This window comes from Ambystoma mexicanum, chromosome 1p (genome assembly GCF_040938575.1).
Source record: "Ambystoma mexicanum isolate Mex_15411 chromosome 1p, UKY_AmexF1_1, whole genome shotgun sequence".
Taxonomy (NCBI): domain Eukaryota; kingdom Metazoa; phylum Chordata; class Amphibia; order Caudata; family Ambystomatidae; genus Ambystoma; species Ambystoma mexicanum.
In genome coordinates, this window is record NC_090921.1 from 565,951,638 (window position 1) to 565,975,078 (window position 23,441).

General features: G+C 45.2%; 1 protein-coding gene across 1 annotated transcript in view; it reads right to left on the reverse strand.

The window, feature by feature from the left end:
• Window positions 1-23,441, reverse strand: part of MKNK2 (MAPK interacting serine/threonine kinase 2) — a 106,953-nt gene that overhangs the window by 69,222 nt on the left and 14,290 nt on the right. The window contains exons 3-10 of the mRNA XM_069649507.1: window positions 16,519-16,609; window positions 13,982-14,083; window positions 10,015-10,112; window positions 4,216-4,295; window positions 3,985-4,058; window positions 2,162-2,266; window positions 1,887-1,942; window positions 1,257-1,352 (exon numbers count right to left, since the gene is read on the reverse strand). Coding sequence (XP_069505608.1) covers window positions 1,257-1,352; window positions 1,887-1,942; window positions 2,162-2,266; window positions 3,985-4,058; window positions 4,216-4,295; window positions 10,015-10,112; window positions 13,982-14,083; window positions 16,519-16,609 — 702 coding nt within the window. The remainder of the gene's footprint in view (window positions 1-1,256; window positions 1,353-1,886; window positions 1,943-2,161; window positions 2,267-3,984; window positions 4,059-4,215; window positions 4,296-10,014; window positions 10,113-13,981; window positions 14,084-16,518; window positions 16,610-23,441) is intronic.

The following is a 23,441-nucleotide window of genomic DNA, read 5'->3' on the forward strand; positions in this document are numbered from 1 at the left end:
ATGGCAGCCTCCAGCAGTGTGGAGACTCTGTGCCTCCACACAGCTCGAGGCTTCCATCGTCCCCTGGCAGGGAAGAAGGTACTTTTTTTCTCCCCCCCCCTCCCAGCCCCACTTAGCTTCTGCTTCTTTTTTTTCGGTAGCAGATGCGCTGGGAAGTGTTCCCAGCACGTCCGCTCCCGAAGGCCGCCATGTAAAGAGAAAACGGACTCCCGTTTTCCCTTTCCCGGCGGCCGTATTCTTGGTCCTTTTTTTTTTTTTTTTTTTTCTGTCCCGAAACGCTGTGGCTTTTCGGGACAGAAAAAAAATGCTTTTAGTGCCCCGGTCACGCATATAATGCGGGCCGGGGTACTAAAAGCAATATGACCCGAGTGGCGGGGGCATTACCGACTCGGGTAATGCCCCTGGGCCTTCGTTAAGGCCCTCGCTTCGCTCGGGCCTATAACTTTTGGCCCCGGGGCATTACCCGAGTCGGTAATGCCCCCGCCGCTCGGGTCATATTGCTTAATTCTGTTGGGGGCATTTTTACTCTCTAAATTTCATTTCGGGGCGTATTTGGCCATTTTAGGGAGTAGAAGTGGATGATATGTATGTTAAACACTGCAAAACAGCCCTATAAGTGTTTAATGGTGACAAAGCATGAAACTAGCCAGGTTACTGCAGCAAACGAGCCCAAAAATATACCAACTACCTACGTTTATGACCTAGGGCAAATTGGCCATAAAATATACCTAGGCGCTTTGTACCAAATCTAGAACAGTTTCTGTTCGGAAGCAGAAACCAACTTTACACTTAAGTTCTGGACTTCTTTATACCATCCTCAACTACTCTGGCCTTCCGAGCCACAATAGACTCTCAGCCATAGGCCAATAACCTGAACTCAAACTCAACTATAACCCGCCCCTTCAGGCAATGCTGTAATAGACGCACAACTTCTTGCTTCCTATACCCCCAACCTCCTGGTCGCATTCTTTAGCATAGACCACAATACTGAAAAAGATGCCCTGATAAACAGCCTTGTCCCTTCGTTCAGGATGAGGCCTTGTTTTTTTCCAACCGCACTATAAACAGTTTCGATTGGGGGAATAATTTTTCTGAAACACTTGTTTTGCAGGGTGGTTGCAATGCAGTTAACAGCCCCTACTTTCCACCCAATCCTTCACTCCTGCCCCTCTCCCCAGATCCCAAAGGTAAGTTAAACAAAAAGTATCCTCCCCCTCCCCCATCACCACTCAAATACAGCAACCCACCCAGCTTACCGGAGTCAGCAGCTCTGGAGTTGAGATGGGGGAACAATCGCTGTTGAGTTTTATCCCGCTTCCTAAATCAAAATCACAGATCTTGACTGGGGACATCTGGATAGGCAAAAAATAAAACACAAACCTTAATTAGACCTATAAAAAATGTATTGCCACCCCCTCCCCTTCTTATAGAGGAGCAACTGCATTACAGTTAAGCATGGTGGGGGCGGGAGAAATGTGGTGGAGAAGGATTGCGGCCCCATCTATGAACTGCTTCGACTGCGAAAGGGAACATACCCAGGGTCAATTAAGTTTGCAAGACCTCACCCAATTTAGAAGATATAGAAAATGGGGCTCAAGCCAGGTTAAGTGACCTGACAACAATAACAGAATTGTGCAAAGCCAGTATTAGAGCTATGCCACCATGGCCACTATGTGCCGATTGTCCTATACCTACGGGGCGTCCGAAAACTGTGTTCAACGGTTTTGAATGAGTTTTGCTCTCAAACGAGCAGAGAACATAACGTACCATAAAGGAGCATGAACAGGTGACGAGAATTTTGGGGTGGCCCCACTCATGTGAAAATCACGCCCAGTAGCACAGAAGTCTTCTGTTCTAATATGTTAAGTGACTTCAACTTTACTCACCTGCTCTGGACTTTCACAGAGAATGTTTTCAGGCTTCAAATCTCGGTGGGCTATTCCTGCAATGACAATATAAAAGGAATTATTAAATGGCAGAACGCTTTACCCAATCTAAAATTCGTATATGTTGTAAAGCTACAGCAAAAATCATGGGAGGTCAATCGATCACTGAAATGACATGCGTTTGCCCGAAGGGAGAGCAACACAAAAATCAAATGACAAATTGTTGGCACCAAGGGAGAGGGTGACCATCATATTTCTACACATAGTAGTAGTACCTTTATTGTGTAAGAAATCGAGGGCACTGGCAATGTCCTGCACCACCACGCTAGCCTCCTTCTCATTAAAATGTCGCCTCCGATGGATATGAGTCAGAATTGATCCTAGACAGTTGGCAAGAAAAGAAATTCAGTAACTTGATGTAAACTTTTGGCGCTTCAAATTCTTCCCTACGGTTAAGAGGTGGTGGCGAGTACTTTGCTAGGTCAGTCACTAGGGTCTTCAGGGCAGACAAGGGGTGGGGGAAGACGAACTTAATATCCGACAAATGCAAGCCAATTTTGACCCAAAAAAAAAAAATAAAGTCAGACACTCGGATCAATTCTGGACAATTGACAACTACTCCACCCCGAATGGGGCCATACTGTTCAGGGTCTTGTGTTTGCAAGAGTACAGTAGAACCAAGTGGAGCTGAAACTGTGTATAAGATACCCTTTTAAAACGGGATGGAGCGGTCCTTTGAAGCGCGTTCTGTATTTAAGTACGAGCGAGTTGGGTGGCAAGTGATATTGTGGCGGATGGGGTGGGTACAATATGGGCCAGAAGGAGTGGTAGACGGTGGGTGTTCTGCTACCAGACAGAAGAGTTGTGCATCAGTTCCAGGAAGACTGGTTACTATTATTTTATTTAAATTTCAGTGCGTTAACAGTTCAACATAACTTTCACTTATTTTAGATGCATTAAACAATAATTCAGGTTTATCCAAAATAGCAATATATCACAGCCCTGTAGATGTATGCAGCTCCCAACTATCAATTATTGCACCATCACAGTAAGATCAACATTGATCCATCACACAATGGAGTCAACTGAGCAGGAACTCAATAGATCAAACCACATTTGGCAATTGGCATCCACCTCCATTGCTTAATTCTTTGCTAATAATGAACCACAATCTGACAAGAGTAAGTTATAAACTTGTTCTGTCAAGACAACAAGCTCATCACGGGATGCCTCTTATAACCCGACAATGTCGCATAGTCGGATCACTGCCATTATCAGTGACCAACCACACTAAAATGGGTATCCAGTAATGTCACTGTGAAAATAGAGAACTGGGGCGGGGGGGGGGGGGGGGGTGGCGCTGCTTGTTCCAAGGCGCTCCATATTTCAGACTTCAAACCATGCCCGTTTCTTACTTCCACACCTCTAGGCCCGTTTAATAACCCCCTAACATTTTTTGTCACCTGTTATAACCTCAGCCATTCCGCGTTGTTAGGGCATACCTGTGGCACTTCATACAGTTGTCCTCTTTATTCTTCACAATATTTACTGCGTGCAATCCCCTCTGTGCCTCTATCATACATTTTACATACCTGCCTAATAAGCCTCTTAAGAGTCTCGAATTTCAACATCAAATTTGCCTTCATGTGATTTCCTTTCTATATATTTGTAGTGATTGCACAAGGGTAGATTACTATTATTAGCGTTGAGTGCAGACCAAGTTCAGGCAGCAACGGATCGCTTTACAAGCTGTACAAGTCGTAGGGTGAAGTTCTAGTGTAGAAATGGTGTTAGAGCTGCTTTGAGAAACAAAGAAAACAATAATGCGCTGCAGAAAAAGAGTTTTCTGCGTTTTGATTCTGCGTTTCTTCAAAACAGGGGGTGGGGGGATGAATAATTAGTTGAGGGACCAGAATGTTTGTGCAACATAGTAGGAATAAGTGTGGTGGTGCTTGGTATAGAGGGAACAAGGTGAAATATGGTTGCTACCCGTCAGTATTTATGGGGCAATGTTCATTTGGATGCTTCTACTGCACGCATCTTTTCCAATACATTAAACATTACATGAATGCATTCGAGAGAGGGTCTAGGAACTAACCTCCACACATTTTTTCAAATACTAAGTAGAACTTGTATTCCTCCTCGAAGAACTCTATCAGCTCGAGAACATTCCTAGAAGGGAAATAAAACAAAAAAAAAAAGTAGGTTTTCAACAAACTGCCCTGCACATCATTCCTTGGATGTATAGCTACAGCTAAAAACACAATGCAATTGGTCTTTACATTGGGGGCAAGCATTGGACGGGGTTAAGCGGGAGGTGATTTCATACCTGTGTCCCTGGCACTGGTAAAGCATCTCCACCTCTCTGAATACCCGATTCCGACTGTGTCCAGGCTGCTTCTCGATGATCTGTAAAAAGAGCAATAATGGGTCAGATCCTGCCAATCTGCGGACAACTGTACCAATCCCGTTCCAACTGTACCAATCTTGTTCCACGTTTTCAACTCCGCTCCGAGTCGCCCCGTGGCCATCAAGAAAATATTCAGTGGAAATGGTTGCCAATTGGTACATTTTAATCTATCACATTACTACGGTTGCAATTTATTTTTCAGATTCTAAGAAATTCTCATCTTTTGCAACCATGCAGAGCTGGTCTTCTGACTTAACTTGCCCTACAGCTCCTTCTATTGTGCAGTCCAAACTTCACCACTGCAACTGCACACTTGGAAACATCCCACTGATCTAGCCCGTCTCCAAAACCATCTACTTTCCCTGCAGAAAAGCAAAATAACCATCCTGGTTTTTGATGGAGGAGGCTCAGTAACAAAAAGGGAAAGCTGAGGCTTATTCGGGGCATGAGTAAAGAGAGCTTATAGCAGGAATGGTTGCATATTGTACTCTCCAAAGCTCCACTGTGGGGACCTTTAACCCCACACAAATAGCTTGCCAGCTTATTGGATAAAAGCTAGCAATACAGCAGACGCACATACTACTTATCGTATTTGAGAGGGAGTCTCAAGATTCGCACTTGCAGGGTTCCATTTAATGCAAGGGGTGGGAAGGCTAGACTGGGCTCAGTTTTTCCAATTCTCGAGGCAGAGGAGAGGGAGATGCGAGGGGAGACGGCCTGCGCTATATAAAGCACAGAGACGTTAAGGACGGTGGGTAAATGGCTTGGCTGTTGTGCGCACAAGGGAGCGAGGAGAAACAGCCATGAAACTTTCTGAAAGTGGCGAACAACATCCTGCTCATTAAACCTAGACAGTAGAATATGTGCCTGATGCTACTCAGACAGTAAACTATCCATGCAAAGGGCACTATATAAATGTGTTGATGAAAAATAAACCGTGGCAAAACCTGTGTAAGCCAATAAAGCATCAGGTCTTCAATCTCCCCCCATTCCCCCCCGCCCCTCAAAAGCCACGACTTCCCTTTCCTGATCCTCGTGTTATCCGAGTATACCCAGCTTCCCCATCCTCACCTTACCAGTAAATAGCTGAGCATGGCTGCTGCTAAAGCAGCCTAGGAGACCGGAGGAGTGCAGAGGGGACGGTGGTCTCTGGTGCACCCTCTTCATTGTTCTCCCCTCGGAAGTTGGGCTGGATCCATTTACTCAGGGAGAAGGCATAGTTTACCCAACTTGAATATTTGTTTTTATTTATTTATGTATTTATTTTTTTTAAACGCAGCTCCTCTCCTCTCAGTGAAACGCCCTTACACCAGTTGCAGGCAACCACTGAATTCACACCATGGCCGCTCCGTTCTTAATTTGTCGGTGACCACATTGAGGTCAGGTTAGAAAGAAGAGCGTAGCTGCATCCTGAGGCTAGCCTAGAAACTCCCAACTATGTTCTCAAGCCAAGCTCTCCCAGCCTGCACTCAGCACGGGAGAATGAATGCAGAAACAGCCAAAGCCTCACATAATGTTTAGCAACTGTCCGAATGAAGACAAGACATACGACTTGAAATGTGCAGACTTTTTTTTGCATCAGTGGGGGTAGGCGGTTAGTAGGTTCCTACCAGGCCGGTTTCAAATTTAAAATTGTGGGCATTCTTATTTTCCCACTTTGGTTCTATGACTAGATAACGTGTTGCGTGCCCAGGCCTGAGGACAAGTCGCTTGGCTCCGCATCCTCCTCCCCATTACCCCCTCCTCCTCCCCCCCCCCCCCCCAAGGAGAGGATTCCCCAGGAAATGTTTTCTAATACCAGTATTTTTTGGACTATAAAACATGAATGTAACCAACATCAGATAAACAATATAGACAATGCGCTGGAAGTTATTTCCAAGACACGTCAAACCCACACTTCCCACCAACACGGCACCGAAGCAGCCGTTAAACAAAAGGCACTTCCTTAAGCCAACACAGGGAACTTAGTAATGGGCGCTCCAGACAAACAGCTCGGCAATGGACGTCAATCTTGCTCTGCAACCCTGCCTTGGAGCACTGGCTTTCACTGCACTGAGTTTTCTGATGAAGCGCCGAGTCTGTGCCTTGACCAGTCTGCACTGCTCCTACTCTTACGGTGCAGCATGAAAGCTTCAGAGAAAAACAAATTGCAGACCTGAGTGGAAGAGAGCAACCCCAAAGTGTATTTTGTTAAGCAAACTATTGGAACTCCTACGGCAGTTAGTTTATTCATGCAGTTTCGAATAACCAAGACAAATTGAGCTTCAAAGGGTCTGCCTTAGAACAGCGTTTTCGATTTCCAGCACCGATTGAGTTAACTGCACTGGGCCCATCAGAAAACAAGTTCTACAAATGCTTTGCAAGCATGAGCCACTGCACAGCCAAAGTCTTTCAAAATGTCTGCAGCTTTTCCAAAGCACCTCAATTCAGACACCTAGCTCAGGTCCCCCAAAACTGCCATTATTATATTGCCTACAGATATCGACAACACACCTGGGCCTAGATGCTCCAGATGCAGCGCATTGAGGTACGATGCAGAAACAACCCTGTCGCAGGAGGCCAAACGAGAACATTCTGACTGCTGTGGCATTAACATAGAGGATGGTGGGAAGAATACAAGATAAAAAGGTGGCTGTGGCCATCTGGTGAGGGTGGGCAAAGCTATTTTGTTAAAATTATGCGGTAATCCAACCCCATCCCCTTTCAGAACTACTCCATCCTAGAATTAAAGTCCATACCTATTCTTTCCGTTCCTCCTGGAAATCACTCCTTCATTCCCCTCCCGACACCCTATTCCCCCCCCCCACTTTCTCTACCTAGTACCCCATCTTAGTTTTCTTCATCTTCCCCCTTTTCTTCCTATGACCTCTCTTCCTACTATTTACTTTACTCCCTAATCTCTCTCCCACATCCTTGCTTCCGCATCCCCCTCCTCTTCTCATATGCAAATTGTTCTACATACTGTTTTTTTTGGTTTGATTAATGTATATTGTTGCTTCTACTGTTCCATGTTTGATGCATCATTGTTGTTAAACTGTAAAGCACCTTGGATTAAGGCGCTTCATAAATACAAAATATCTACAGGCAGATCTTCTGCACCAGTGTTTCCAAACCTAAATAAATGTATGCATTAGTCTGGCATACAAATCTCGAAATACAAGCCTTGCCAGCTTCTGGCACGGGGACTACTAAGAGCACACAATTATGCAGCCACAGCAACTTAATAAACACACTAGTGTCAGCTCAGTGAGCAGGGCCCAGCTATGACCGGACTGATGCTTATTAGTGTCTGGCCTGACAGTCTGCAAGGTTGCCTTGAAGAACAATGCCTACAATGCAGTCTCTTTGAGCAGCCCCCACCCCAACCAACCCGTGTTGGTTAACAGCAACACCTTTCCCCGGGGCACAGCACCCTCCCCAGGTGATCTCCTGAGGTGCCTCCAAGGCAGCCGACAGCCACACTGACACCACAATGCGGACCATCTGGCTTTCTGTTGGGACTCTACACTTCCGTCCACTCCCTCCTCCTCATTTCCTACAGGACAAAGCACACTGCGTATTATGTCATAAGGCAAAAGGCATTTGTTACAACAGCGTGACTGTACCCCTTGCAGCAGGCTTGCTCTGGCCCAATCGCCTATGACAAATAATGGGGTACACCTGCATTCTTGGATTTAAGGAAACAACTCTGTTGGGCATACCATTTCTTTCCAAAGCCTCTGCCATAGAGGCAAACACAAGCCTCCAATGCAGAGGGGGAGCACTGCACCCCCATCATCCCAGGAAATAATGGCGACATTGCTGTTGGACCAAGTAGCCAGCAGAGGCATCTTGGTTTTAAAGCAGTGTCATACACATGGTTTACTGTGCACTGGAACCAGGATCCTGCTCACTGGTGAAGGACCCCTTGGAGGTGCCAGATAACTTACTGGAATGGAAGTGCAGAACAGAGTCATTTTTCCTTCTCTGGTGAAACTGCATTGGGCCTCCCAGCAACAGTGAAGAAACCGCTCTGGGCCAGATTTCCCACATCAAACTGAAGTAAGCTACAGCAACTCTTGTCCAAACCTGCTTTGTGATCCATACTGTTGCTGCTTGGACCGTACCATGTGTTGGTCCCAGTTCACCAGCTCACCAACCCATTGTTGAATCACAGCCTCAAGAAGCCTGGCCCAATGCAGTTGGATCCCCTCCATAGACAAGAAATAAATACTTTGAAGAGGTTCCCCCCTCCCCCGGCCTACCATGAACACTTTTGGGGCCCATAGTGACTTTAAACCCCACTTCACTACCTTTTTTCCAGAGAGATACTATTGACTTTGTTGCCAGGCCTCTTGCCCGGATCAACCCAGAGTGTCTGTCATTTCACACCAAGTTCTGCATTCACTATTTCTTTTACATGGGTGGGTTTGTAGCATTTTTTTGTTATATTGATTTTTTTTCATTGGACCATGGCCATTTTGTATTTATTTTGGCTACCATGTCTGGGTCGCTACCATTACCAGCTCACACCTTCTGAAGACACAGGCTGCTCTCGGCCTGCACTACCAAAAGAGGCAAAGCCGTATATCTGCCAGGCTATGTTTGTTTGATCTTTTCAGTGGGATTTCTGTTGGTTTAGTTGTAATGTGGGGCTAAGTAGGCAGTTTAGCCAATACACCTATCCCAAGCAGTAGTTTTTTCAGCACACTGGCGCAAGGGGAAAAAAAAAATAAACCCATGCACACGGATAGGAGCAAGTTTTAACAATCTGTCAGGTGTAACCAGTGGGGGCAGGGCATGGATGGGCGGGGTTGAACCTTTGCATTCACACCAGCACCAATTTTATTTTTCTTAGCAACCAGCTCTGGTCCCGTTCCCATGACGGGACATTGCAGAAGTATGGTGGAATGGGGATGGTATGTAGGGATGTGATAAGACCTTGCTTACGTAGCTAATAGTCTTTATATGGCATGCACTGCTTTATTAATCAACCTCCTTCCAGCCAGAATGCACTGTCATCTAATTTTTAAATGGAACCTTTGCCAGCCAACGTTTTTAGCATGTAGAATGCCCATATTAATGGCCTTAATAAATGCTGGTAATACAGCTTTCCGGATGATGAAGTGCTGGATAACAAGGCTTATACTGTATATTTCACAACATATCCAAGAACAGTCATTGTAAAATGGTGCAGGAAAGCCATTCATGTGCCAAATGTCAATGTTGTGTGGGCTTAAATATAGCTTGCATATAAAAATCACTCTCACCAATGTAGCCCTATATGGGTTCCCCCTTCAATCCCACGAACCAATAATGGATTAGAGTTTTGTGGTATATAGTTCACAGATCCCTTGGCATGTCGTGGTCATAAACTATAAGGATCGAAAGTGCTAGGAGCTTTTTAGCGCCCAAGAGTGTATTTGGCTTGGACACATCTAGAACCATTTTAAGTTTGTTTGCTATATATGTGACTAATAGAGTGCTTTGTTCCCTCAGATTTAACTCCTGCTCTTCTGCTTATTTTATTTTTTTATCATTGACACCACGTACCGCAACCACAGCCAAAATTAGGAATCCTTGTTGGCTCATTAGTGAAGGGTGCCAGTTAAGAAAGTACAATGCAAAAAGGAAGGTTCAGAGACAGGGGAAAGAGCATTACATAGAAGCATGATGGTCTTCTCCCAAAGCACTAGTTTAGGGGAGATTTGAGCAAAAGTGCACTTAGACTAATCCTACCTTTACGGCATACTCCTTATTGGTGATGACGTTTATGCAGGACTGAACTCTGGCATAGGCGCCTTCCCCAAGCACTTCCTCTTGGAGTTGGTACATATCTACGCGCAGAAGGGAGGAAAAAGGAAATTTCATCAAAGCAAAGCATGAAATCCACACACCACAAACATGCCCAACATTATTTATGGTCCTAGGAAAAGTCTGCAGCATGTGTAAAAGTGATGCATAAATTAGTCCGGCGACCAGCTGCCTTAGATACAAATGGGTGAGCATTCTGTTTTTGCGCAGAGCACAAGTTGGGACATACACCAGGAAGCAAATGGACATGATGGTGAAGTCCATTAATGGGGAGTGAGGGGGGAAAAATAGTGTCAAATTAAGGGTGGACGGTGTAAGATTGGCCAGAGGAGTGAGAGGAGATCAGATTGTATTTAACTGGTGATTTGAATGCAAAGGGTGGACGAGAAACAGATGTATAATGTTGCTCGAGTGGAAAGTACGTGTAGATTAGTAGGGGATATATGGGTGATTGGCCACAAGCAGATGATAGAACCTAAAGCACAGCACACAGAAAGACAGCCAACAGACTGTGGAGAAGTGGAAGAGGAGCATTGAAGGTTACGGTGATGGTGGCATTGTGGAGTATTTTGTTTTCAAGGGGTGAAAGAGTAGAGCAGTAGCAGGCCAGAGCAGTAGTCAAAATGACCGAGCACAAGAGTGGATTCGAGAGATTTGGTTGAGTGATAGCCGAGGTGAGAGCTGATCTTTGTAGTGCAAGCCTGGCTGCACTTCATGTTAATTCTTGGGAGTACGAGGTTGCTGTAAAAAAAATAAAAAAAAGGACCCATTGTGGCAACACTGGAGATCGGTTTTGCAGCGAGAAAGTCAGAAAAAGCAGGTTACTTCTCTTTCGGATGAGTTCGGCATGAGGCAGCTACGGTCCATTCGTTTTCGGATGCAGAGGAGAGGACAAGGAAGAAGAATCTGGGTATAGTCAAGATGAAGTATTCAAATGGAGTAGATGAGTTTGAGATGGCACCGGGGCTGGGCCATAGACAACAACCAACCAGTGGATGTCAGATACATCTAAAATGCTAACAAGCCTCAAAATTACACACACCCCTCCCCCATCCCCTAGAGTATCATTGAGGGATTCCAGCATGACAAATGGTTTCACTCCATCGCTACCTTAAGTTTAGTCATATAAATGGAACCACCATTAACAGATAGGATATGGTTACTTGTTTAATGTATTCAGAAAGCTCTAAGCAGGAAGGCTCTCCGAACAAGCCTTTGATCTTGGCTGTTTTCTGGTCCACTCTCCACCGATTTGGAGGTGGTGGTGGTGGGGCGGCCATCCCCCTTGGGGCTGAGGGGAGGCTCAATACACGCAACGGGCTGGGATCACCCTCTAAAATGATCACCCAGTTGACACCAATGAGGTCATCTTTCAGCAACATTCCCTCTTTATTGCATGCCAATGTCTACTGGTTTCCCCACTTTCCGCTTGACAAAAAGCCATGCTGAGTGAAAAGAAAGGCAGTACAGTGCGGGAGAGAGCTCCCAGGCACATTAACCATAACTCTCGGCCTCGAGCAGTGAAAAGACCATTCCGCTGGGCTGGGTCTCACTGGAGGAATCAGGAAACATTAAATGCCCTTTTGCACCACCTGTTATTAGAACCAGAGGGACCGGACAGTCCAATAAAAACAAGTAAACAAGTCATCATGTGCTGGGATGAAGTATTCCAATGCCAACCACTAATTATGTTAACGTCTAAGAGACCGGCTGCGCCTTGAGCCTCATTACGGCCAAGTGAAGCATCTTGACATTTTACCTAAGTTTAAACCAGAGATCATCTACTAAAATGCAAACAAACCCTGACTAACATGCAGACGCGGAGGGGTCGGCTCTGTCAAAGTAGCATCGGTAGAGGGTAATAGTCTACTGATCACCATGTTATGAACATGTAAGCATTTAGACATGCGTGATTCAGCAGCATAGCAAAGTATGACTTAAAACTCATTTGTTTCCTTCCACAGTAATGGGATATACCGGCTGAATAATTCAGACTGGGATTTAGTATCCATACGTCCACCAGGAGGACTACAAAATCTGTACCCACCACTCGGTCCTCATGGTAAGACTCTTATATTAATTACTATATGTACTCCAGAGAGCATACAGAACCGTTATGGAGGAAGGTAGCCCTACCATCAACACTGGGTTTTCTCTCTCGTCACCCATAGGGATACGGGTAGACAAATACCAGAGTTTATCAACATTCTCCTAGATGCTCACAGGAGGTTTTGACCAATTCACACCGTGGCAATCTGATCACACGGTAAGACCAGGGAGTAGTAGGTCACTTTATTGATTCAATGAATTACCATTTAGGTGCATCTTATAACTAATTTTAATAAAAACCAAACCAGAATACACTCTAAACCAAACAGCTCTTGTCATTTTCCAACAGAGAACAGTAGGACGCCTTCAGTTCTACTTGTTCCCCGTCCTGATGAAGGCCAACAACTTGCAAACTTTATGGATCAGCTGATGAATTGGCCGAAACACAGTAGTGTGGACTACTCCTTTGTCCCCAGTCTTGTAGTGTCAACACGGTCAATTGTGTACCGTTTTGTTCTATATTCACATGTATCTGTTCATCAAAATCCCTAAATTCTGTAAGGGATGAAACGTGCCCATCTGCATTCCAATCCAGTTAAACAGGACAGTTATGTATTCTTTACAGATATTGTGTCCCGCTTTGAAAAACAATTTTGAAAATGATATTTTATGCATTAAAATAGTCGGGCAAATCGCCAAATTGCTCACACTTCGACTAAGAGCAATGTTTTTCCTTTATGTAGGGTCAATTGTACGAGTGTACTAAAGTTCAGTCACCCTGATCTTCACTATATAGTCAGGTTTCCGTATCGGTCTTGCAGCTACGATGCGGGTTGCCATGGAAACGGAGTAACGGTCACTTTGTCAAAGCTATATAAAAAAACTTCCTCTATATGAGGTCATCATATCACAAGCAGCAGAATGGGCCACATCAGGAAACGAACCAGATGTTCAAAAGGAGCACCGTCCGAAGTTACGATTAAGCAGATCTTATAGATCTGGCTGCTCCAACGTTAACATGTGCCCCATTTAGTCAAAATGATCGAATCTCACAACCTTCACTTCCAGATGAACACTGAAGACAGCCAGATCCAATTCAAAACGGGACAAGGGTCGGCAAATCCAAGAATACAGCGAGCATATTATATTCATTGCTGGATGAAAGAAAGTGACTATCCATAAATTATGGACTTATCACCCACTCTTGTCTGAAGTAGCCATAGTCCATGCATGATCGGCTTCAAGCAGTTGCAAAAGCCAGGTATCTGGGCATTCTTTAATGCGGATATGCCCTCCCCCACCGATCAATGCAGTGGTCAAGCGTTTCCACCATCAAGTGAACATGTGTAAGAAGGTTCCACCACCGTGACAAACAGAATAGAACTTCTTACAACGAAATAGTTTTCAGCCCACCAAAGCACAAAATCTGAAAACTACAAAGCGGCAAGATTCAGCCTTAACATTAAAAAAACGTGCATACACTATTTGTAGGCTCTGCACCAGTTACCACTGGAACTTGGGCTCACTTCAGCAACCTATGCATATTTCACAAGGACTTTTGGAACAGTGGTCCAACTTACTGCGGAGGACTGGCAAACCTTTGCATCCCTGCCAGCCCCATCTAAGTCAGTTTTACGACTGACATCCACCTCAGTACAAACTGGGAACAGAGTATCACGCTTACTCTGCCTTAAAACCTCCATTTGCCACAACAGCACGAAAAGGCAAGCACACTTCGGAGTTTCATGGACACCCTTGGTGGGAGAGTGGGGCGAGAGCCAAGTGTGTATAAAACATAATGCTGGGACAATAGAGACACAGATGTTTACATATAGTAACTCACCTTCAAACCGCCCGGAGAAGCTGTCTGTGGCCCGGCACCGTTTCTTCTTCTTGGTCCTCTTTTTCGAATCAGGGATGTCGATTGGTTGACTGGTGGGCATGTCTATAGAGCAACCAGGGGGATCGGGGGTGGTGGGTAGGGGAGGAGAGAAGCGTACATTATCGCAGGAAGGAGTCGGATTGTCGAGTTCACGCAGTTGGTACAACATACATACCCATGCTCGCCTTGCACACAGACTAACCCAAAGGGTAGTGCAATCCTGCCTTTAACACATGCCATTCATTCAGTCAGACGTAACGCATACAAAGAACAGATGCTTCCTGCATAAACACCAACCATCTGAAACGTACCCATGAAACATGAACTAACTGGTATAAACGGCAGTCACACAAGTATGCAGAAAAACGTAAATACCAAGTACACAAACACACACACCGAAACGAAATATGGTAAAGCAATATTTCCTCCTGCACACAGAGGTGGAAGAGTAGATTCTGACACGATCACAAAGTAAACAAAACAGAGAAACAAGCATTTGTCAGATACAACAGGAACAGCACCGTTTCGAGTTAAAACTAGGTACAAGCGGCCAATGTTAACCTAAGCTTCACACAGAACCCTGGAAATTGCATGCGACAACCCCAACAACAGCTCACACCTGAATCCAGAGGACAAAAGTGGGAGAAGAGATAGCAGAGATAAGTTCATCTCTTAATCCTCTGTGGTAGCGATTGTATTTGTGATGGGGTGGTGGAATAAGTGATGGTGTCTCCGACTACGCCTGGGAAACGCAGCTCAGACGCATGCCCGATGGGCAGAGGGGAGACAGTCTTGCTAGCTCATTGATAAACAGAGACTGGGACGGATGGACCTGTGATCTGTGTGTTGATGGGAGGCCATCCGGACGTCAGCCATGAAAAAGGGGGGCATGTGCGAGTCGAGAGTGGACAGTCCTGAGGGTTTTGTGCTTGGGAGAAGACAATGATCCGCGGGGGGGGGGGGGGGGGCGGACTATCCTGAGGCTAGTGGTGGGACGTGGGTGATGGAAGGGCAGTGCAGACCAAAGAGTTGAGTTACAGGCCAGAGTGTTGTAGCTTATGGCTGATAGAGATGGGATGGTGTCATGTTTTGGTAGGAAAAGCCTGGGTTGAGGATAGCCTTCATCAAGAGTGTGACTGAATAAAAGTGGCTGAGTGGGAAACTGGTGGCAATGGAGTAGAGGAGCTGGTAAGAGCAATGGGGGTGGCATAATCCGTTATACGGCGCTGACATTCTAAACACGTTATGGTACAATCCCCTGGACTCTGCGTGGAGGGGAATCGAAGAACACCGTTCAAAGGACTGTGTTGGGCTAAGGAAGATCGAGGAAGTGTACACTTATGTGATTCGCAAGGGGTGGTGGGAGAGGGGGGGGGTGCTTGGTGGCGGACACGCGCTTCCAGAAATAACAGACATCTGCTGCCCCGTGCACATGCAAGTAATTATGTTTGCTGAAGTGCCCGTGTCCTGGTCAGGCTGGATCAGGAGACCTGGCAAGGCACACTCAGACAGGAATAGATTCTGAGAAAGGCCCACAACTGACCCACCCTCACCCTTATACTCAAAAATAGCCATGCGCCCTCACGTACATTAATCAGTTCTTGGAGTCTGCATCGTCTAACGTTAGGATTATAACATGCTACAAAGAACACGTATGTAACTTGTCAAGTGTGCGAGCATGCCCGTTGTACCAAAGAACGGCTGTATGGCTCTTTGGAGGTGACGTGTTGGGAGTGTGGGATCCAAGACACTCACACTAGAAACCCGGTACAGACAACCATGTCAACCTAGGGTCCTATCACAGAGTTAAGTGTGTCATTATGGCACTGGCACACAAGCAGTGCAAATACACAAGGATTCTTGCACAGGCAGGATCTAGCCATATAGACAACACTACAGTAATGATTGTGTTTCGGTTTCTAACTAGAAGTTCTTCGATCAGGACGTACACGAGCAGTGAGCAGAGTAGTTCCCTTTTTAGGTTGCTTTACAACAAAGAAATTTAAAAGTGGTTAGGGAGGGGGCGTCTAGTTGGGATCATAGACATTACAGGTATACAGTGAACTGCAATGTCCCCGCTGACTAAGGTGCGGAGAGCGACACAATAGATGGAGAGGCTATGTGGGGCACATCCTGGTTACAATGGGGAAATCACCTCGCACATCCGGGCAGGAGATGTGCCATCACCTTAAGCCGCCGCCACCCCCCCCCCCCCCCCTTGCACAGAGCTGCTCGTTCGGTTCCTGCCCAATAGAATGAGATCTGCATCAATGGGTCCCTGGGACAGACTGGCCGGGGGAGGTGTTGGGGGGGGGGGGGGGGGGCTGGGAGAGGTTCTGTTTACATAACACTTCATTATGCTGAGAGGAAGTGTAGGGCCACACTTGGGCTTTGCCAAAAGGTAGGTGTGCCATACACAGGGAAATTAAGATGGGAGGAGACTGGCAGAAGAAGGTGCAGTTCGTGAAGTCTAGAGGACAGTATACTAAAAATCTTACCTGGTCGGCTTGGGCAGTCGAAATTGAATACGGAGTCCAGATGGCCAGATTCAGGGTCATTGTAGACAACCAATTCAAAAGGATTCTGTCCCTGCAAGGGAGGGAGAATAATAAGATGGGGGTGACACCAGATAATCAGCGTTAACCCACCAGTGCAAACACCATAGATAGGTCTACACAGCCACAGTGGTGTGCACAGAAGGAACTACTACTCTCAAACAGGCACGTTATCCTGGACTAACACAGGGTAATACATAAAGCATAGAATACAAAACTCAGATGGCCACTCTAGGGTCGAATGTGTTTCTGCAGGGATCGAGGATGGTAAGCTAAGTGGATGGTATCTAATCCGATCAGATTTTATTTAGCACGCTTTCTGTAGTTAAGCATTTCAGATCAATGCGTCTTACCGGTAAAGAATGTTAGGCAATGCTCATTTTGCTTAGGTTACAGCAGTTTAATGTCCAACCAGGGTACCTTTTTAAGAGTCCATTCTCTTCACCACTTAGACATCCCAAGCTGGTCCAAGCATTTCCACGTTAATGTTCTTCCCCCCTTCTTTCCATCTTGCACCCACCACCTCCTCTACGTCCCCCCATCGGTCTCCACCTTCCTTCCATATCCTCACCTTCATTGGCGACATTCTTTACGATTGAAGAAGCGCAGAGCAAGACGAGATGGAAAGGCTGGCACGTGCTCTGGCCTACGGTGAGGTGCATAGCTACTCTACTTGTGGTTGCACTTTATTAGGCATGCAAGCCTCCAAAGTTCGCATGTCCCATCAAATTAGTGTTATTGGTTTTTGACTGTCTAAAGCAAATAGTCTGTAATCCATCCCACTAAGTGATATCAGTGAAGTCTGTTCTGGCCGCCACCACCGAGGTCAGGCTTTGCTCTCCCTTTTAGTAAATCAGGCAAGGAGTGCTCTACTTTACTGTGCTTCCTAGGGTATATGAAACACAGGATACCATTCCACATAGGCACAATGTGAGGTGGGCAGTCATAATGTCGACACCAATAATGTCGACAGTCAAAATGTCGACAAATTAATGTCGAAAAGTTGTAATGTCGACATTAGTTTTTTTTTACATTAATTTTTCGACATAACTAAAATAATTACATGCATTCAATATATGCAATAATTAATAAAGCAATCATCTCATAAGGTAAGTCAGTTTCATGTTTTATTAAATCTGTATAATAATAACATAGTAAATAGTAAACTTTTTAAATATAAGTAATATTTTTAAATATAACTTTGGGATGCATGTTTTTAAATAAATACATGTAATGTTAGTTTATATTTCAGTTGAACATGTAATACTTTAGATACCCAGTTGATGGTGCTAGCGTGCTAAAAATGCATGTCTATCAATAATAACATTTTTGTTTTGGTTTCGTACGCACGGCACGTACTTCAACGTTAACGTAAGCGCCATTTTTAAAGCTCACCCTCGATAAGTTTCTCCCGCGGTCGCGTCTCCATTCGTTCGGTCCTCGGAATTTTTGGATTGTTTTTTTGTTTTTCACTATTTTTTCTGGCTTTTTTCAACGGATGGACTGGGTCTACTTGGATGCCTCGGACTGTGCCCACCTGGATGTTTCCTTTTTTTTTTGGATTATGTTTTTTTTCGGAGCTGGAGATTTCGCATACGGATCACTATTTGTTTTTTCCGGAGTATGGCTTTCACCTGGAACAGGTATTTGGACAGTGGATTTATGTGGATTACGGATTCTTTTCTTGTACTTCGGACATTTTTTTTTTGATGGTGTGGATTTTCGCCTGGAATCGGCACTTTTTCATGTTCACTTCAATTTTGCTTTACACCTGGATTTATGGGATTTTCTTGGAGTTTTCACCCTTTTCAACACGGAATCTCGATGAACATGAACTGTAAGTGTTTTTCTTAACATTTCAAGTTAAATGCTAGAGAATATAAGTAACTTTCCTTCTTCTCCATGCTGAATTCGTGTACTATTTGCATTAATTTATTGTCATAATCTCTGTACTTTTTTCTTTTTGGTGCTTGATTTGCCAATGAAATTGTTTGTGAAATGCGCAATTCCTGATGCTGTTCCTCTAATTTTAAGTCCTTTAAAAAATGCCACAAATTAGGATGCTGTGTGTTGAAATTTTTATTTATGCGGCTATGCCAGCCTTCTAACGCGTTATTTGTTCTTGGTTTGTTTTCCATGGTAGCCTGGTAGCAGTTCCAAAATTCTATTGGCTATTTCGGTCTGCGTCTGTTTCCACTCCTAGTTAATTGGCCTATCCAGGTGTTCTCGAAGTAGTCCAGTAAATTTGTACACTCATCCTCATGATTTTTATAGTACTGACTTTCAATTAAATGTTCGTAAAAAGTAATGACATGATTTTCCGGTACAAAAGCCAAAGCAAAAAATTTCTTAACGTTAATTTGAAAGCAACTGTCCTCTGTATATTTTGATCCCAAACCTAATTTTTGTATCTTTCTCCAAACACTTTGTGTGAAATGAAAAAAAACATCCTTTTATTTTAGTTTCTCTGTACACACTAGAAAATCCCTTGATTTGAGCTGTTTCGTAATCCATGATTATGGTCTCTGGTTTCGTATCTTGTGTTATTGTATATGATTTTGTATGTTTCCTCTGTTTTTTTTGGCATCAAAAAGTATATTAGCGGTATTATTTTGTCATTGATTGTCCCATGTACGGTGTAAAACTGAAAAAACGGGTGAGGGCATACCTTAAAAGTTGCGTCACTCTGCCAATTTTTGCTTCGACTCAGATGCTGAAAGTTATTTGCGGTAGCGAACACTAAGATTTTGTCAGTATTTCAATTGAGCCACAGTAAAAATTGTCTCCTCTTGCAGTAACTTTAAAAATGTCCGGAATGGTTATATTTTCAAAGGATATTGGTGGAGGTGGTAGGTTTTCATTAGCATGTTTGGTTCGGTTAATAGTGCGCTGCATTAATTTTTTCAGCCGGCAACTGAGCCGTTATGTGTCGGTAACTGGCCACAAACTTCTCCGAGTACAGATCCGCTAGCTTCCCCCTCATGTTCAATCGCCTTTCTTTTTAGTTCCGTCAAGGTTTTCTTGATTATTATATTCGTCTGATCAGGCATATGATTGTGTTCTTGTTTACCCTGTACCTCTGTTCCGACTGTTACTGCGCGCGCTGTACATTTATTTTTTGCATATTCCGCGCAGCGCCAGTAAATCCTCTTTTCTTTGAAGTTCCTTATAGAATATGTAACCATTCCAAATTAACTGCTTTCCTCCTTTTTGACTGCTTATAAATTCCACTTTGTTTTCCATTTTATCACCTGAAACGATATGTTATACTATGTGTTTTATAGTACATTTTTATTATAATGGTCGTGTGTCTTACCTTTTCTCCAGTCTTGACTATGAATGAAGTGTAATATATTGCCTGAAGTACCCTCTCACGAGATGTTCTGTCAGTGAATGACGGTTTTCCACACCCGTTACTGGTTTCCTGCTACCAAAACAAGGTGCTTTACTCAGGAATGTCATCTAGTGTGTTAACCATTTCGTAACCTACCTTTATCTAGTGTAATAGAGAAGTGGGTGATTGCGAACGAGGGGAGGGGGTGCTGGGATGGTTCGTGATGTAGGGTGAGGTTGGGGGGCTGGGGGGGGGGGGGGGAACCCCCCCCCCCAATAATTGTCATGTTTATTTCGTGTTACTGCCTACGTTAATTGATCATTTTTTTGTCGACATTTTTATTTCGATTATATGTATGGGATGTCGACATTACTGTTTGACATTTTTTTTCGTCATTTTTGTTTGTCGACATTTTTTTTTCGACATTATGACTATAAACCCAATGTGATACGATATGGCATTACGCACGTATAGACAAGTGTTTCACGACGCAACTAGGCAAGGGAGGGGAACAGAGGGAAGACAATCCTACTCAGCTAAGTATCATTCAGATGCATGGGAAGGGGAGGGCGGAGGACAGTGCAGTACATGGGATAAGAAAATAAAAGTACGGCCAGCAGGTGGCAAGTGCAAGGGTAAGGGCAGACATCAGGTGTCAAGTGCTGGTAGTGGGACTGTAGGGATACAGAAACAGTCCCCAAGCGCAGGGTTGCCAGGACTGAGACTTGCGGGGGAGGGGACTTGGGCCTCAGATCAGAGGGCGGCCAGGCAACCAGTGCAATATCAGTGTCAGGTAGGAAGTCAGCAAGGGAGAGGAGGAGAAAAATCAGAAGCAAAGAGAAAGGTTTTGAAGTGCTTCCGGAACCGAAGATGATTCTCCTCAAGTTTAAGGGAGGCTGTTTCAGATGGAGGCTCCAGTCGAAGAAAAATCTACCACCAAATCGTTGGTTGGAGAAGCGACTGACCCCAAGGGAGTTGGAGGCGAATGAGCAAAGAGCTCGAGAAGGAAGGTATTTAGGAAGAGAGTTGAAGGTATTGAGGCCCCAGAAGGCTTTGTGGACGATGCAGAGGGTTTTGAACTTTATCCTCGCAGCCACTGGGAGCCAGTGCAGATATTTCAGTCCTGGAGAGATACGATCCCTGGGCTTGAGGCCACGGACAAGTCTCGCAGTCCTGTTCTAGATAAGTTGCAGGGGGCGTAGAGTAGAAGCTGGCAGATTTAGAAAGAGGCTGTTGCAATAGTCCAACCTAGAGAGAACCAGAGCTCTGCAGACAGTGAGCTTCTGGGGGAAGGAGAGAAAAGGAAGAGTACCTCCGAGGAGGTGCAATTGGCAATGTGACTTCTTAGGGACGTCAGAGATGTGAGGAGAGAAGGAGAGTGTAGAGTTGAAGATGACCAAGGTTTTTAGCCTCACAGGTGGAAGCAGGAAGAGGGCCAAGAGAGGCCGGCCAGAGGGCAACAGGAAAGGAGGGAGCGGGTGTGCCGATGAGGAGAATCTCAGTCTTACTGGCATTAAGGCAGAGGTCACTGACGGCACACCACTCCTGGATAACAGACAAGACAGTCAGAAAAGAGGGAAGTGGAGGAGGCCGAGGGTAGCCTGAACATGAGCTGGGTGTCATCCGCATAACACTGAAAGTTGGGGCATAGAGCAGCGATGCGGTGGGCCAGGAATTGGTTGAACAGCCAGGGAGAGAGGTTAGACCCCAGGGGGACACCACAGGTAGAGAAAAAGATAGTGGAGATGAAGGACTCAAGTTGGACCTGAGAGGGTCGGTAGCAGAGGAAAGAAGTCAGCCACGCCAGAGCCTGACCAGTGATACCCAGGTTATCACGGAGACGGTTAAGCAGGATGGCATGGTTGACAGTGTCAAAGGCAGAAGAGAGATCAAGCAGGATGAGGATGCAAGGGGTGTTAGAGTCATAGTTGGAGAGCAGGTCTTCAACGGATGTTCAGGAGAACAGTTTCTGTGCTTCTGGCAGTTCTGATGCCAGACTGATGGTCATGGAGACAACCAACAGATTCAGTTTGGAGATTAAGCTGGGAGATAACCAGTTTCCCCAGGAGCTTGCCCGGGAAGGGAATGATGGAGATTGGGCGATAGTTGGCCAGGCAGGAGGGGTCAGCAGTGGGTTTCTTAAAAAGAGGATGCACAAGGGAGTGCTTCAGGGGGGGATGGGAAGACTCCAGTGGCGAAGGAGTGGCACTCTTGTCCTGTTATGTGCATACTTCTAACATGCCGAAAGCCTGTGGGCATCAGGGCGCAGAAAGCCGGAAAAGACAAATTCACATTTGATCTCAAATTACCAGTTGGATCCAGCCTGATAAAAGGCTGCCGCGTTTTATTGTAACTGGAAGGTTTTCAGAGACTTCAATTTGCCTCTTGCATGAGAGCCAACGGCTTGCGCTACCTTGACCGGAAAGTATCTCCCTCGTCCTAGAGCGCGGTTTACCCGAGGTATGTTCTGTAAGCCTGTGTCAGCTGATTTTAGGCATCCCCGAGGAGCAGAATGAGAAAATTGTTTTTTGAAGTATCGCAGAGCCTCTCCAAATAAACTCCTGTGGACAGTCGTCATGGCTTTGAATTGGACTCGATCTTCCACTCTGAGCCAGTGTAAGGCTCTTCTCCCTGTTGATGTATGTTCTCTCTTGGATGCCCTTAACTACGCAAACTGCGTTGTTTTCCATTACTTAGCACCTTTCCACTTCCCTCTTGGTGGCTCCAAGCAATAGGGCGTTGCCATAGTCTAGGCGTGACAGTATGATTACTCTCGCAATGGTGGCTGCGTTTTCCTCATTGATATATGGTCTAATGGTTCTCAGAAGGCGCAGATAGTAGGCATTGTTTTTATGCATGTAGTTAACCTCCGTTTCAGAGCCCACTGATGCTTCAACCATCATCCCAAGGGTTTTAACTTGGGGCATTCATGGGATATTAGCCTCTTTGATGGTAAAAGCTTTATATTCCGCCCAAGCTTAGATCTGGCCCGTCGTGAACCAAAAATCATCAGTTTGGTCTTTGTATTATTTAAACACATCCAATGATGTTGCATCCAGATTTCTAATATATGGTAAACCTGTGCTATTTTTTGCACTATTGATGGTATGGTCGCCTGCGAGTTCGAAGATGAGCTTTGCATCATCGGCGTAATTCGTAAAGAATACGCTGATATGCTCTAAGAGCTCACAGAGGCTTCTCATGTAGAGATTGAACGCAAGGGGACAAACTTGCTCCCTGAGGAACTCTAAAAATGATGGGAGCCGCCTCGGAAAAGTTGTCACCCCGGTCCTTCAGAAATGATGCAAGCCATGCCAGGGCCTTTGGAGAACATCCTGCTATTTTGTCTAGTGCTGCTTGAAGAAGCTGATGATCCACCAGGTCAAAAGCAGCGCTGAAGTCGAGCAGCATGAGACTCCCAGTTTTACCTTTGTCTACCAAATCCAGCATGTTGGTCTGTCGAGGATTTTCAGGATGAAATTTGAGTTAGTGATGGGACGTAGGTTACTGGGATCTTTAGGATCCAGACCTG